This window comes from Physeter macrocephalus, chromosome 16 (assembly GCF_002837175.3).
Source record: "Physeter macrocephalus isolate SW-GA chromosome 16, ASM283717v5, whole genome shotgun sequence".
Classification (NCBI taxonomy): Eukaryota; Metazoa; Chordata; class Mammalia; order Artiodactyla; family Physeteridae; genus Physeter; species Physeter macrocephalus.
The window spans coordinates 39,824,563-39,839,753 of record NC_041229.1 but is presented as its reverse complement, the minus strand read 5'-3'; the positions used below and the strand labels follow the sequence as shown (position 1 = coordinate 39,839,753).

At 48.1% G+C, this 15,191-nt stretch overlaps 1 protein-coding gene across 2 annotated transcripts in view; it reads right to left on the bottom strand.

The window, feature by feature from the left end:
* Positions 1 to 15,184, bottom strand: part of VSTM5 (V-set and transmembrane domain containing 5) — a 32,638-nt gene extending 17,454 nt beyond the window's left edge. Inside the window, exons 1-2 of one of the 2 annotated variants that reach the window (XM_055078720.1) lie at positions 14,937 to 15,184; positions 3,866 to 3,946 (exon numbers count right to left, since the gene is read on the bottom strand). In XM_055078720.1, the coding sequence (XP_054934695.1) occupies positions 3,866 to 3,946; positions 14,937 to 15,027 (172 nt within the window). In that variant the 5' untranslated portion in view covers positions 15,028 to 15,184. The remainder of the gene's footprint in view (positions 1 to 3,865; positions 3,947 to 14,936) is intronic. The other variant, XM_007117550.4, reaches the window with a different exon arrangement.
* Positions 15,185 to 15,191: the final 7 nt, after the last annotated feature.

Here is a 15,191-nt window from a genome sequence, read left to right as displayed (position 1 = left end):
GAAACAATCCCATTTACCATCACATCAAAAAGAATAAAATACCTAGGAATAAACCTACCTAAGGAGGTAAAACACCTGTACTCAGAAAACTATAAGACACTGCTGTCTTCAATGAAACTGAAGACAACCCAAACACATGGGAAGATATACTATGGTAAGATGGATTGAAAGAATTAATACTGTTAAAATGTCTAAAGTATCCAAGGCTATCTACAGATTCAATGCAATCCCTATCAAAACAATGGCAATTTTCTCAGAACTATAACAAATAATTTTAAAATTTGTATGGAAACACAAAAGACCCCAAATAGCCAAAACAATCTTGAGAAAGAAGAACAAAACTGGAGGTATCATGCTCCCTGACTTCAGACTATACTACAAAGCTACAGTAATCAAAACAGCATAGTACTGGCACAAAAACAGACACAAAGATTAATGGAACTGAATAGAGAGCTCAGAAATAAACCCATGCCCCTATGGTCAATTAATCTATGATAAAGGAGGCAAGAATACACAGTGGAGGAAAGACAGTCTCTTTAATAAACGGTGCTGGGAAAACTGAACAGTTACATGTAAAAGAATGAAATCAGAACATTTTCTTACACCATACACAAAAATAAACTCAAAATGGATTAAAGACCTAAATGTAAGACCTGAAACTGTAAAACTTCTGGAAGAAAACATAGGCAGAACACTATTTGACATAAACATAGAAACATTTCTTTGATCTGTCTCCTAAGGTAAAGGAAACAAAAGCAAAAATAAACAAACAGGATCTAAGTAAACTTAAAAGCTTTTGCACAGCAAAGGAAACCATTGACAAAAAAAAACCAAAAAAACACAAACAACTGAATGGGAGAAAATATTTGCAAATGATATAACCAATAAGGGGTTAATATTCAAAATATATAAACAGCTCATACAACTCACTATAAAAAAACCCCAAACAACCCAATTAAGAAATGGGCAGAAGACTTGAATAGACATTTTTCCAAAGAAGACACACAGAAGGCCAATAGGCCCGTGAAAATATGCTCAACGTGGTTAATCAGGGAAATGTAAATCAAAACCACAATGAGGACTTCCCTGGTGGCACAGTGGTTAAGAATCCGCCTGCCAATGCAGGGGACATGGGTTCAAGCCCTGGTCCAGGAAGATCCCACATGCCGCGGAGCAACTAAGCTCGTGCGCCACAACTACTGAGCCTGTGCTCTAGAGCCCATGAGCCACAACTACTGAGCCCACGTGCGACAACTACTGAAGCCCACGCTCCTAGAGCCCATGCTCTGCAACAAGAGGAGCCTCCAAAATGAGAAGCCCGCGCACTGCAACAAAGAGGAGCCCCCGCTCGCCGCAACTAGAGAAAGCCTGTGTGCAGCAACGCACAATGAGCTATCACCTCACACCTGTCAAATGGCCATCATCAAAAACTACAAATAACAAATGTTGGTGAGGATGTGGAGAAAAGAGAACCGTTGGACACTGTTGGCAGGAGTGTCAAGTGGTGCAGCCACTGTGGAAAACACTATGGAGGTTCCTCAAAAAACTAAAAATAGAACTACCATATGATCCAGAAATTCCACTCCTGGGTATATATCCAAAGAAAACAATAAACACTAACTTGAAAAGATATATGCACCCAATGTTCACAGCAGCATTATTTATAATAGCCAAGATATGGAAGCAACCTAAGTGTCCATCAACAATGAATGGATAAGGAAAATGTGGTATAAGTACACAGTTTATATTGAATATTAGCCCTAAAAAAGAATGAAATTTTTCTACTTGCAACAACATGCATGGACTTAGAGGGTATTATGCTCAGTGAAATAAGTCTTTAAAAAACCACAATGAGCTATCACCTCACACCTGTCAAATGGCCATCATCAAAAACTACAAATAACAAATGTTGGTGAGGATGTGGAGAAAAGAGAACCGTTGGACACTGTTGGCAGGAGTGTCAAGTGGTGCAGCCACTGTGGAAAACACTATGGAGGTTCCTCAAAAAACTAAAAATAGAACTACCATATGATCCAGAAATTCCACTCCTGGGTATATATCCAAAGAAAACAATAAACACTAACTTGAAAAGATATATGCACCCAATGTTCAGGTGGCACTATTCACAATAGCCAAGACATGGAAACAACCTAAATGTCCATAGAGAACAAACTAGTGGTTACCAGTGGGAAGAGGGAAGGGGGAGGGGCAAAATAGGGATAGGGGATTAAGAGATACAAACTACTGTATATAAAATAAATAAGCTACAAGGATATATTGTACAGCACAGGGAATATAGCCAATATTTTAAACTATAGGTGGATTATAATCGATAAAATTTTTGAAACACAATGTTATGTACCTGAAACTAATACTGTAAATCAACTATACTTCAATTAAAAAAAAAGATAGCTGGTGATCAGAATGTTTTACAATCAAAATCTTATTAAGCCAGCAGTACATTTATTCATTAAGAAAAAAATGAGGAAACTGAGGCTGAGTCACAGTATAAGTGTCCAAATCCCTGACAAGTAGAAAATCAGACCTGAGACTGGAACCCAACTCTCCATTCACTGCTCCACAGCTGCCTCTAATAAGATAAGGCATTTTGAGTATAGAGGTGGAGTTTTTCACTTCTTTTATGTTTCCCAGAATAGCACATCACTCAGTGCTGGTAAGGACTTGGGAGACAGATGTGACAAGAAGCAAGAGTCTAGACCTGGGCTTTCACATATGGTAGCTGCAAGCCGCAGTAGCTATTGAGCACTTGAAATTAGCTAGTCCTAATTGAGATGTGCTCTAAATGTAAAATACACACCAGATTTTGAAGACTTGGTACTTAGTATGTTAAACAGAATGTAAAATATCTCATTAATAATTTTTTATATTGAATACATGTAGAAATAATATTTTAGACATATTGGGTAAAACAAAATATATTAAAATTAACTGTGCCTGGGCTAAAAAAAAAAAAAAAAATTAACTGTGCCTGTTTCTTTTTTAATGTGACCACTAGAAAATTTAGAATTATATACATGTCTTGCATGTGTGGCTGACATTATATTTCTATTGGATACCATTGGTTTAGACCATCACTCCTCCACCCGCTTCAGAAAAATCCTCTTCCCTTGAGTTCGTTTCACCCTCTCCCCTCCTCGCAATTGTGAGTGCTCTGTTCCCCCAGTCTCCTCTTCACTCTTCAAACACGTTGGCAACTCTACTGCAAGGTATGGCATCATCCTACATACCTCCAGCATCCTCGTCTACAAGAAGATTCTCCCTCTACCTCGGTCTCCAGTAGAGCAGCCTGCTCTGACCACAACCTTCTCTCCTTCCTGTTTACTGTTCAACATCTCCCACTGGCCTCCTCCGTCCTTCCACTCCAACTCTCTCTACCTTTCCCAACCCATCATTCTCACATCCCTGCCTCTCCAGCCTGGGTTCCATAGCCCATCATGTCCCAAACACTCTTGCCAAGATTCTTCCAACTCCAGTGGCCTCTGTCTTTTAATCACATCTACTAGCAAAACCCTCACCCTGGATCAACAGCTCTTCACTTCCTCTCTGGCCAGACCTGAGACCTGAGCAGTCAGCGCGGCAGGAGAACATCCCACGGCTGACACCCTCCAGAACAACAGCGCACACGGTTTCCAGTGCACATTCGAGAGGGCCCTCCAGACTGCCCATCTTAATGTATTGTCCACGTAAATTCACTCTTCCTTTCTCCATGGTTATTATGTCCCTCCAATCTCTTTGACCTCCAAATTCCTCCTCATTCCCAGCAGATGACCTCGTCCTCCGGGGACACCACGGAGCACCCTCTCCTGCTTGAAACGCCCTGTGGCTTCTGGGCCACCACACTCACCCGATGTTCTCCTCAGCACCTTTTCTGCCGGCAGAGAGGAAACGCCGCCCTTCTCTCCAGATGCCGGGAAGGCACACCTGCCTGTGGGGACAGAGGGTGGCAGAGGAGGGCAAATGCCGGCTGGGGAAGCCCTGGAATCAGAAGACCCAGGTCCTGTTTCTGCTGCGCCAGGCCCTAGCTGAACAACTGCGCAAATCCCCTCCCCTCTCTGAGCCACTATTTCCTCATTTGTAATTAAGGATTATCATGGCTTGGCTGTTAATGATTCAATTAAAAAAAAATGTAGGTGAGAGAGCTTGACGGCTAGGAACAATTCCACGGGGCACAGGAGCTCCCTTCTCTGATTTTTCACCCAGACTCAATCCAGTCTCCTCCCATTCATCAGGCATTTGGGAAAGTAAGTCAAGGGGACTGACACTGATGGAGCACCAGCCCGGAGTCACACACGCTACATGCAAATCCATAATTAGCTCCTTTGGCATCTGATCAGCTCCATCCAATCTCTTCTCAGAGCCTCGCAGAGAAGGCCCGGCAAACCCACCTCCCCAGTCAGCAGACTGGACCAAGGGGAACCACCTGATCGAATCTAGTTATTGTCAATCTTTGAATATTAGACCATTTGGGGAAGCTTTTAAAAATCCTACCCTGGACTATGAGTGTAGAATCTCTGGGGGTGAGACCAAAGCCTCTGTGATTTTAAAAAGTCCCCACATGATTCTAGTGTACAGCCAAGACTGAAAACCACTGAACGAGCCTGCACTAAGGGGTTAGCAGCTGAAGCCCAGACCTACTTCCTAGGGACATTTAACAATGCCTAAACCAAAGGAATGAAGGGCCATTGTGTGAAAAAGGAATGTTTGCGGCCCTGTGACAGCCTTTCAGCAAGATATTTGGGGGAAATGGGCTCTTTCTGGCATCCCTCAAATTTTATTATATCTGGTCCTATTTCTAGAGATGCTTTTGGGTTAGGGAGGAAGAATGAGTGACCTAAGTATTTCCCTTTGCCTCCTCTACTCTCTGCAATGTTATAAGGCAATGGTTGTCAACAATTAGTTGCATCAGAATCACCTGGAGGGCTTATTGAAACAATTGCTGGGCCCCATCCCTAGTCTCTCATTCAGCAGGTCTGGGGTGAGGCCCCAGAGTTTGCATCACTAACAAGTTCCTAGGTAATGCTGGTCCCAGGACAATACCCTTAGAACTTTGGGCAAAGGGGGCACTGAGGATGCTCCTAGGATCCCTGAAAGCTGGCCCCTCCTCTCCTTCCCGAGCACAGTTAATACCACTTCTGCCAGGCAGGGGAAGAGCCTCTGCTGCAGAACTTCTCATCTGGGAGAAGGGAAGACTTGAGACACCCAATCATTGCCAGAACGAGGACCAGTGTGTAAAGATTGAAAGAAGATGGGTTCCGGTGAAGAGAACTGAGAGAGTGTGTGTATAACGCATGCATTCATAGACCTGGAGTCAGGCAGACTTATCCTCAACATTTAGGTCTGCCAATAACAGCTGTGTGATCTGGGGTAAATTTGCTTCTTTCCGTCTCTGTTACCGTACCAATGAAATAAGTATACTATAATAGGGTTGTGCCCACCTCCGGCAGCAGAATGAAGTTTAAGGGAGGCAAGACATATAAGGAGCTTATCACAGTTTCTAACACTTGGTGCCCATTCAATCATTATTGAACGATTATTCTTCAAAGAACGAGAATTCTTTGAAGATGCACTGAGCTGCTTATTGAGGTAGTGAGCTCCCCATCCTCATGGGTGTGTAAGCAGAAGCTGGAGTTGTACCAGGGACTGAAGCAGTAGATCTGAGACTGTGAGCTGGAGTGTTGAGTGAAGGAGGATCGTTCTTCCAGCCCAAATTACATAACACGTATAGAACTTGAATCAGCGTTTGTAAATCTGTGATCCACTTGTGGAGGTGTGGCAAGAGATTGGGTCACCCGAAATTCCTCCCTGTGGAATTCCTTCTGGAATCTTTCCGACTTAAGCAAGAGCCACCCTTGCTAGAAAGCCAAACACTTTTCTGAATGGTCACAGGCTATGGTCAGGTCACTGCTGTGTTTCTACTCGGATGTCAAGGAAGCCAGGTATGCCAAAGGTGGCTGCCTGGCCCTGCCCAAGCTTGGGGGGTGGGGTGCTGCTGGGTTTTCCCTCTGCAGATCTGGGCTGCAGGACTTATGGCGGGCCTGAGTCAGTGGCCAGCCTGGGGAACCAGGAGGTGGGGTGCTCCTCAGACACTTCTGTGGAAATGTGTGTGGAACAGGAGGATGAAGGAGGAAATGAGGTGGCTGACCTCCCAACAATTCTTTTTACAGGATGCCTGAAGGCACTTGGAAGAGGGGAGTCGAGTGATCAAAAGATAATTCAGGCACACACGTGACTGGGTACCACATTTAGAGTACAAACTCCTCCTTCAACGAGACTAAAGGGCCAATCCCTCTTCATCCTACGGGTCTTAGTTTAAACATCACTTCTACCAGGAAGCCTTCCACAGTCCCTCAACACCAGGTTAGGGGTCCCAGCTCTGGGTTCCCATGGCTCTCTGTCCCTCTCTATCAACTTATCCCTGTCCATTGTAATTTCTCTTGATTAACGCTCCATCCTCCCAGATCAACTTTCAGCTATGAACACAGGGGCTGGTCTATCTTTTTCTTCATTGACTCCCCCGGGCCTAGCACAGTGCCTGGCACTTGGTTTCCCATAAACACCTGATGAAAGAATGAATGTCTTTAGGCAAGTCTCTCAACCTCTCTGAGCCTCAGTTTCCCCATCTATAAAATGGGGACTAATAATACCTATTTGCAGGATTACTGTGAAGTTGCATGGAAAAGCAGCTGTTACAGTGCTTGGCACAAAGTATGTGGTGCTCAATAAACAGTCACAGATATTACTGCCTTGTAATTGTTATTAACAATTATAAAAACTCAGGAGGTATTGGCTTTTCTTCTCTTCAGTTGGCTAGAGGCTATTATTAGTGATCTTTCTAAACTACACATCTTGCTGTGTCTCTCCTGGCTCTGAAAGACCTAAAACGTCTCGCCTCAACCTTCTTTTCCTTCCCCATCTCCCAAGACTCCTTGCCACCCCCCAGTTCCAGCTGCACCAAACTGTGGACCACTCCCCACTGTGGCTTACTCCCTCTAGCTCAGCTCAGATCACCCATCCCCATTCTCAGCCTTCTGTTCACTCCTAAAGCCCCATCTTAAATGTCACTCCTCTGCCAGGCCCCACTCGGCTCCCACAGCACAGTTCCCAGCTGGCTTTGCATTCGTGTTGGATGAGTGACTGCCCATCTCCCCCGCTAGAAGGAGCAGGTAAGCACACACTTAGGTCCGAATCGCCAGCGCCCCAGCAGCGTGTGACATGACGGATGGCTCATTCACACTGGGGCTGTCAAACTGAATTGACAGTCTACCTGACATAAAAGAACAAGCTCTGGTTCAAGGACTCCTGAACTCCCATCCCAGAGTATGCAGAAGGCCTGCTTGATGGCAAGAGGAAAGAGCGGGTCTGGTGTTCCGCTTTTGGGCATTGGCCTCCAAAAGGAATGTGATCCAGTCCCACAGTGAGCCTGGGGTGGGGATATTGCAATAGGACAGAAGGGCAAACAGCCAGAGAAGGCTCACGTTAGGTCCCCTGGCCAGTGTCTGGTGCCGAGGGACCCACATTTCCCTCCTGATCTCCTGGCACTAGTGTAAGAGTCTATCAGAGGAAATATTCCAGCGCTTAAGATCCAAGACCTTCCCAAGCCCCAGTCCTTTAACTGTTAAGACAACTTATCAGATTGAACATGAAGAAATTGACCAGAGCTGAAAAACTTAACTAAAGAATTGTCACCTGCTACTGGCCCCCAGAGCGAGAAGGTGGCGGTGCTGTGCTGTGTCTGTGCTCGTTATTTCCTGTCGCTCAGAACCTTCCTCCTCCCGGCTCACCTGGCTTCCTCCTACTTTGCCTTCGAGGCTTCTTCTTTGAGAAGACTCCTTCCAACTCTCAGCTGAGCTAAATGCTTTTCTCTACTCCCTGGGCATCTGACCTCAAATCATCTGGGTAGGATCTGACCTCCCCTCTGGGTCATGTGATTCCCCCCACTGCAGGCACCAGTGCTGAGTACCCCTGGCTCCTGGCATGTGCTGCCGACACAATAGGTGCTTAGGAACCATTTACTGAACCAAACCAAACTTCAAAGCAAAGCAGCCTTCTCTCTTGACCTAAGCCCGGTGGCAGAGTATCATGGGTTTGTCAGGATTAAACTACAAATAAGGCATAAGCGAGACTCGTCTGCATACAATGGTGGGTGTTCTGAGAACGGAAGATGGGAGAAAGATGCACTGTTCATGCCCAGCTCTTTCCTTAAGATAAGATGAATGGAGGGGACACGGAAATGGTCTAGTCCAGGAGCTCTCTGCCTGGCCACCCACTAGAGTCACCCCAGGAGCCTAACTTGAAATGAAACAGTGTTGGGTCCTGCCCTCAAAGAGACTGATGTAACCATCTGGAGTAGGATGTGGGCATCTGTAGGTCTTACAAGCCCTCCAGGAGGTTCTCATGTGCAGCCTTGGCTGAGAACCGCTGAAGAGCCCACCCTCCTGGCCCTGTGCACTCAGAGAATGAAGGTGACCCCATGTACAGGGCTTACTGCCAGCACGGGACTGGAACCAGCCCCTCAGGCCCTGCCCCTTCCCAGCTGGGGACTCCCCAGGAAGCCCCAGAGCAGCGGGGTTCCTCTGGGATCAGCATGTCACTGGCCTGAGCTGCCCCTAGGGATGTGCCTCAGCAGGGGAAAGGCCACTGTGCTTCCTGGACCACAGTGAACAGCAGGAATGTTCCGTGCTCGCTTTACGGTCCAGTGTGTCCTGTCCCCTTTGCCCACAGGGCTGACCGGTGCCTTCCCAGCCCAGCAAACCAGTTACGGGAGAAAATCATTGCCCAACTTCATACTTGCCAATGATACCTCTCTCCCACTCCCATTTCTGCTAGGTAAGTAAATACTTTCTGACCCTGAGACTGTGTTCCAGGGAAAACCCAGGTGCAGGCAGCCCAGTGTTTGAGAGCAGAGGCTACGGGGGTGCAGTGTCAGTGGGCTCTCTGAGTGGGGGACCAGTTAAGTTTCCAGTAGGTGCCTACCACGGCAACTCTCCCACTTCTCCACTTCCTCTTCCTTCGCTTAGCACACCCAGACCCTGCCAGGCCCCAAGAGGATGGGTGAACCTACTTTTTGAGCATTTGCTGTATGCCTAAAACTCTTTTCTCTACCTTGTCCTGCTGTACACCCTTACTCATCTTTCAAGACTCAACCTCACCTTCTTCATTCCCGTTCCCCAGGTAGGAGGATGCTTCCCGGTGACGGTGACCGACAAAGCAACACACATTCGGGAAGGACTCAACTTCAGTCCAGGCTGACAGAGATTACAGCAAAGTTATTTATTTGTAACATGCATCTTGACTTTAGATATATTAGAATACTAAAAGTAAAAAAAAAAAAAAAGTCTTAGAGCAGATGAAATAAATAGGTGTCCTTAAGTCCTGGGGACAATGGAGAAAGGAGAGTCTCCTGACTGCAGCACCTTCCCAGACCAGCAGAGAATATACTCAGGACTCCGTGGGAGGCCAGAAATGGAGAAATTTGGGTGACTTTCTGGTTGACTCCACCCCTCCCTCAATAGCTTCAGTGTAATCCCCCAGCCATTTTTTGAGCACGACCCCCAAGGAGAGGAGGTGTGTGTGCAGGGGGTACCTGTCAGCCTGGAGGTGGCCCCCGGCCTTCCTCATCCCCCATACGATGTGCATATCAGTAGCACTGCACTCAGCACCCTGTATTAGGGCTCTGTTCTCCCCCGAGGGAGGGCTAAAATCTGAAAGCTGACATGTCCATCAGAAGGGGGCTAGCTAAGGAAAAAGTAGCATGTGGATACAATGACATACGGATAGCAGTTGAGAGGAATGAGCAAGATATAGGCTATCAACATGGACAGAGCTCAAAAACTGCTGTAAAAAGGGAATTCCCTGGCGGTCCAGTGGTTAGGACTCGGCGTTCTCGCTGCCAAAGGCCCGGGTTCAATCCCTGGTCAGGGACCTAAGGTCCCACAAACGGTGTGGCAGGGCCAAAAATAAATAAATAAATAAATTGCTGTAAAAAGTAAGTTGCTGAGTAACAAGCGCAGCATGACTGCATTTTTTTTTATTGCATTTTTAAAAGCACACCCAAGCACCACTCTTTGGGGTGGGTACCTTTAGAGGTATGCAAGACCATTGTCTATAAATCAGAGAGGACAGTGCAGAGAGAGACCACGCCTCATTTGTTTCACCTGGGCCAGTGCAGAGCCCGATACACCATAACTGCTTAGTAACTGTGGACGGCTGCATAGGTGATCAGTGGGGCCTTGTCCTGGCGTGATGGATCCCGGTGTCTCCCCGGGGCCTCCAGGGGATTCCTCCAACACCGGCTCTCCCTCCCCTCCCATGGCACCTCCAGCTAAGCCAGAACCCATAGCTCCATCTGGTTGTGGCCGCTCTGGCCTATCAACTCCCTCCCCAGACCCAGGCTCAGCCCCCATGCTGTTCCTCTGTTCTCCTGGGCACTGGGCCATGAGTGACTCAGTGGGGTTAGCTCCTCCATCCCTGGCTCCACCCTGGTAAAGTGGGGATGTTAAAGGGCACTCGTGTGTGTATTCATGTGTGCACGTGTGTGGCTGTGTGTGCGTGCTGGGGGAGCGGGCTGCTTTTTAGAAGCTGGGGTTGGAGCACAGGAAGCAAGCTGACTTGGCCCAGGCCATTAGCTAAACTTTCCTACTTAACAATAGGTCCTACTGTATAGCACAGGGAACTATATTCAATATCCTATGATAAACCCAAATGGAAAAGAATATTTAAAAAGGAATGTATATATATACACATATATATACATATATATGTGTATATATATACATATATATGTATATATATATACATATATATGTGTATATATATATATGAATCAGCTGTACAGCAGAAATTAACACAACATTGTAAATCAACTATACTTCAATTAAAAACAAACAAACAAAAAAACCAACAACAAAAAACCCCAAAACTTTCCTGCTTGAGTCTTGGATCATCTGCTTCCAAATGAGCAGGAGCGCTGATGAGGAGGAGGCCTGATGGATAACTTCCCATGTTGAGAGCTGAGAAAGGAAACGAACAAGGGTCCTAGAAAAGCGCTCCTCCTTGGCCAGGTGCGGGAGGCCTGCCAGCTTTCAGAGGGGATACGCCTTTAAGTCCCTGTCTTACTCAGCTTGAGCTGTTATAACAAAATACCAAAAACTGGGGGGCCTAAACAACAGACATTTACTTCTCACAGCTGTGGAGGCTGCGAAGTCCAAGGTCAAGGTGACAACAGACTCAGTTCTCTGTGAGGACCCTCTTCCCGGCTTGTAGATGGCCACCTTCCTGCTGTATCCTCACATGTAGAGACAGGGAGCGCTGGTCTCTTCCTCTTATTATAAAGACACTAATCCCCTCATGGAAGTCCCACCCTCGTGACCTCATCTCAACTTAATTGCCTCCCAAAGGTCCCACCCACCTCCACGTACCATTATATTGGGAGTTAGGGCTTCAACATATGAATTTCTGGGGGACACAAACATTCAGTCCATAACATCCTGCCCCTGACCCCCAAAAATTCATGCAATGAATTCTTGCATGCAAAATACATTCATTCCATCCCAACAGCTCCAAAAGTCTTAACTCCTTTCAGAGACTTGGGGTATGATTCATCTTGAAAGAAAATTACTCTCCAGCTGTGAACCTGTGAAACCAGGTAAGTTATGTACTTCCAAAATGCAGTGGTGGGACAAGCATGGGATAGACATTCTCACTGCAAAAAGAAGAAATCAGAAGTAAGGAGTGACAGGTCCCAAGTGAGCCCCAAACCTAGCAAGGTAAATGCTGTTAGCTCTTTGGCTCGATGCTCTGCCTTCTGGACCCACCGGGGTGGTGGTCTTGCCTTTAGGACCCACTGAGACAGGGGTGCACCCTCATCCCTGCAGCTCTGCTGGGCATTTCCATGTCCCCCGGAGACTCTGCAAGGCCTCCATCTTGCCTGTTGAAAGCAAGGCAATGCCCCACCCCTGCCTTTTGAAACCGAGGAGACAGCTCTGATGCTGGCTGAATTGCCTTCAGAGTCATTCTTTTCTTAGCCTGAAAAATAGTGTACACAGCTAAATAGTGATACAGTCAGTCCTGTAGGATCTATCAAATCTGACAGCCTTCCCTCATTCCATTCTGTCTTCACCCCCTTCAGTTACACTGGAGTTGTTTCTGCTAGGGTGGCTGATTAGGCCTGTGGTTCACACCCAAGCTAATCTTATCAAACAGTGTTTGGCCACAATCTACGTGTTCTCTTCTGAACATGCTCTCTTTTTTTGTAACATAGATAGGCTGAGAATTTTCCACATCTTTAAGTTCTACTTCCTTTTTGCTTAAGAATTCCTTCTTCAAGTCATTTCTCTAGTCTTGCATTTTACTATAAGCAGACAGGAGGGACCAAGTTGCTCCTTCGACACTGCTTAATATCTCCTCAGCTAAATATCTAATTTCTCATCATTCCCAAGCTCTACCTTCCACAGAACACTAGAACATGAACACAGCTCAGCCAAGTTCTTTGCCACTTTCTAACAAGGATCACCTTTTCTCTATTGTCCAGTAACATGTTCCTCATTTCCACCTGAAACCTGACCAGAATGGCCCTTAGAGTCCATATTTCTAGCATGTACTTCAAAACTCCTCCGCTTCTACCCATTACTCAGTCCCAAAGCTGCTTCCACATTTCTGGGTATTTGTTACAGCAGCACTTTACTTCTCAGTACCAATTTCTGTCTTAGCTTGGGCTGCTATCACAAAATACCATAGACTGGGTGCCTTAAACAACATAGTTCTGGAAGCTAGGACAAGATCAAGGTGACGGCAGATTTGGAGGACTCTTCCTGGCTTGCAGAGAGCTGCCATCTTGCTTCGTCCTCACATGGCAGAAAGAGATAGAGAGAGGGATCTCTGGTGTCTCTTCCTCTTCTTATAAGGATACTACCCCCATCGTGGAGGCCCCACCATCATGACCGCCTCTAAACCTAACTGCCTTCCAAAGGTTCCACCTCCAAATACCATCGAATTGGGGGCTGAGGTTTCAACATGTGAATTTCAGGGGGACACAAACATTCAGTCCATAACAGTCCCGTTTATAGAGAAAAGGCCTCAAATGCAGGGTGTTTGTGTGTTTGTGTTTGTGGAGCATGCTTTCATGCAGACTTCAGTGTAAATGATGAATATCTGACTTTCTGGGTGGAAGCTTTGGGCAGAGGCTGAAGACGTAGGGAATGGAGGGAGCTGGTGAGGGGGAGGAGGCCCCCTCTACATCATCAGTGCTGGCCCTGAAGCACAGGCCCCCATGAGGCAGGTACACACCCACTCACTATCCTTAAGGGGTAGACTCTGGCTGGCACTGGACAAGCGCTGGGAATCTGTCTTCCTGCAGTTTACAGCTTTGCAGGAGTCACTATTCAATGGAGAACTGCAAAACTTCGACCCTTCCTCCTGGTTTTGCATGTGCTTCCTCTTTACCTAGGACACGCTGTGTTCCCTCTGTCCCATTCCCCTGGCTGCTCCTGTCCATCTGTCACTGGGTAGGTGCAGCTCCCTTTGGGAGGCTTGGCCTCATTCCCCTGAGCCTCTAGGGCTTCCAGAACTTTGGCACTTCCTGCCTCTCAGGACTCGCCACTCCAAGCCGGCACTCTTGTCTGCTCGTCTGAGGACAGGACTGTGAACCATGGTATCCCCAGTACGATTGTGGCCTGCTTCCTGGAAGCAGAGGTGCCATGAATGAGCGAGTGAATAAATGAATTATACACTGTGGTGAATCGTTGGTCCTTGAATGCCTGGGACAGCTGTACAGATGTTGCATGAGAATGCCTGATTGGAGACACATGTTGAAGGGTTGAAAAATGATAGAAAAGGTCACTGCAAGGCCAAACACACCCACCCACCTGATGGACTAGCTGGCTATTCCTTGCTCCGCAGACAGCCAGAGGCACACGCCCCCTCCCAGTCCTTTTGGGTTTCTGAGATCTGCAGCCTCCAAAGCTGGGCTCTAGCTAGAGAGGTGTAAAGGTCAAGCGTGCTAGATTGCCCAGGTTTAAATCCTAACTCCACCACGGCCTAGCTGGTGACGGCTGTGCATCAGTTTCCTCGCTTGTGAAACAGGGATAAGAGTGGCACTTTTTTCCTAGAGTTGCTCCGAGGATGCAATGAAAGAAGTGTTGTCAAGCCCCGGGGACAGTGAGCGCAAAGGCGCTTAGTAAGCACCGCCTCTTACTATAGATCCTCCCACAGCCAGTGGCCCCGCACTGGTCAGTCTCTACACTTCAGATGACTAATCTGTAAAACGAGAATCATAAGGATTCTCATAAATGGTCATAAGGATCATGATGAAATGAGAAAGTAGAACTGCATTCTAATCTGTGGTTTGGGTCCATGGTAGTCTGTGGGGCTGTGCGTTACATGCAGACTCACCAAGCCGGGGGATTCTGGGGACAGCCCATCCAAACCCTCCGCTCCGGGCAGAGAGGTGAGGACCACCGCCGGCCTGAGGGATTCAGGCCCCAACACCCACCCAAACCCCTACAACCCCTTCTCTTCGAGAGAGTCTGCTGGGGGTTCCTCTGAAAGGTGGGGAGGCCTACAGCACCAGGGACCAGCGCCTGGGACCAGGGAAGGCGCGGGAAGGAGAGGGGGAGGGTCCCCGCAGTAGGGGGCGGGGCCCGCGTGCCCGGGGGTCGCGGGTGCCTGGGCTGCAGTCTGGTTATTCCAGGAAAAAGAAATTAAAAATGCTGCAGAGGAGGCGGCCACCGGGCCGAGCCGGTTATCTTCCGGGCGGCTTCCGGCTCTGATAACGCCCGGGGCGGGGCGCGTACCCAGAGTGATCCGGGAGCCGGCCTGGGGGATCCTCGCCGGGCCGGCTCCCCGCTCCAGGCCGCGCCCAGCCCCGCGGAAAGCTGTGGTGCGCCCCGCGCCCCCCGCCCGGTCCGGCCCTTGCTTACTCTGCAGACAGCGGGCAGCGGCCAAGCAGAGGGCGAAGACTCCCAGCGAGAGGCCGTGGCTGTTCCTCCTCCGGCTCGGCAGAGGCCTCATGAGCAAGCCCCGCGCGCCGCCGGCCCGGCATTGGCGTCCCGGGCGGCGCGGCGCGGACCCGGCTGTGCGCTCACGTGGCAGCCGCTGCAGCTCCTGGCCGCCCGGCTGCCCGCTCCTCCTCCTCCTCCGCTGCCTCCAGCCTGTCCTGTGAGGCCAGATGCAGA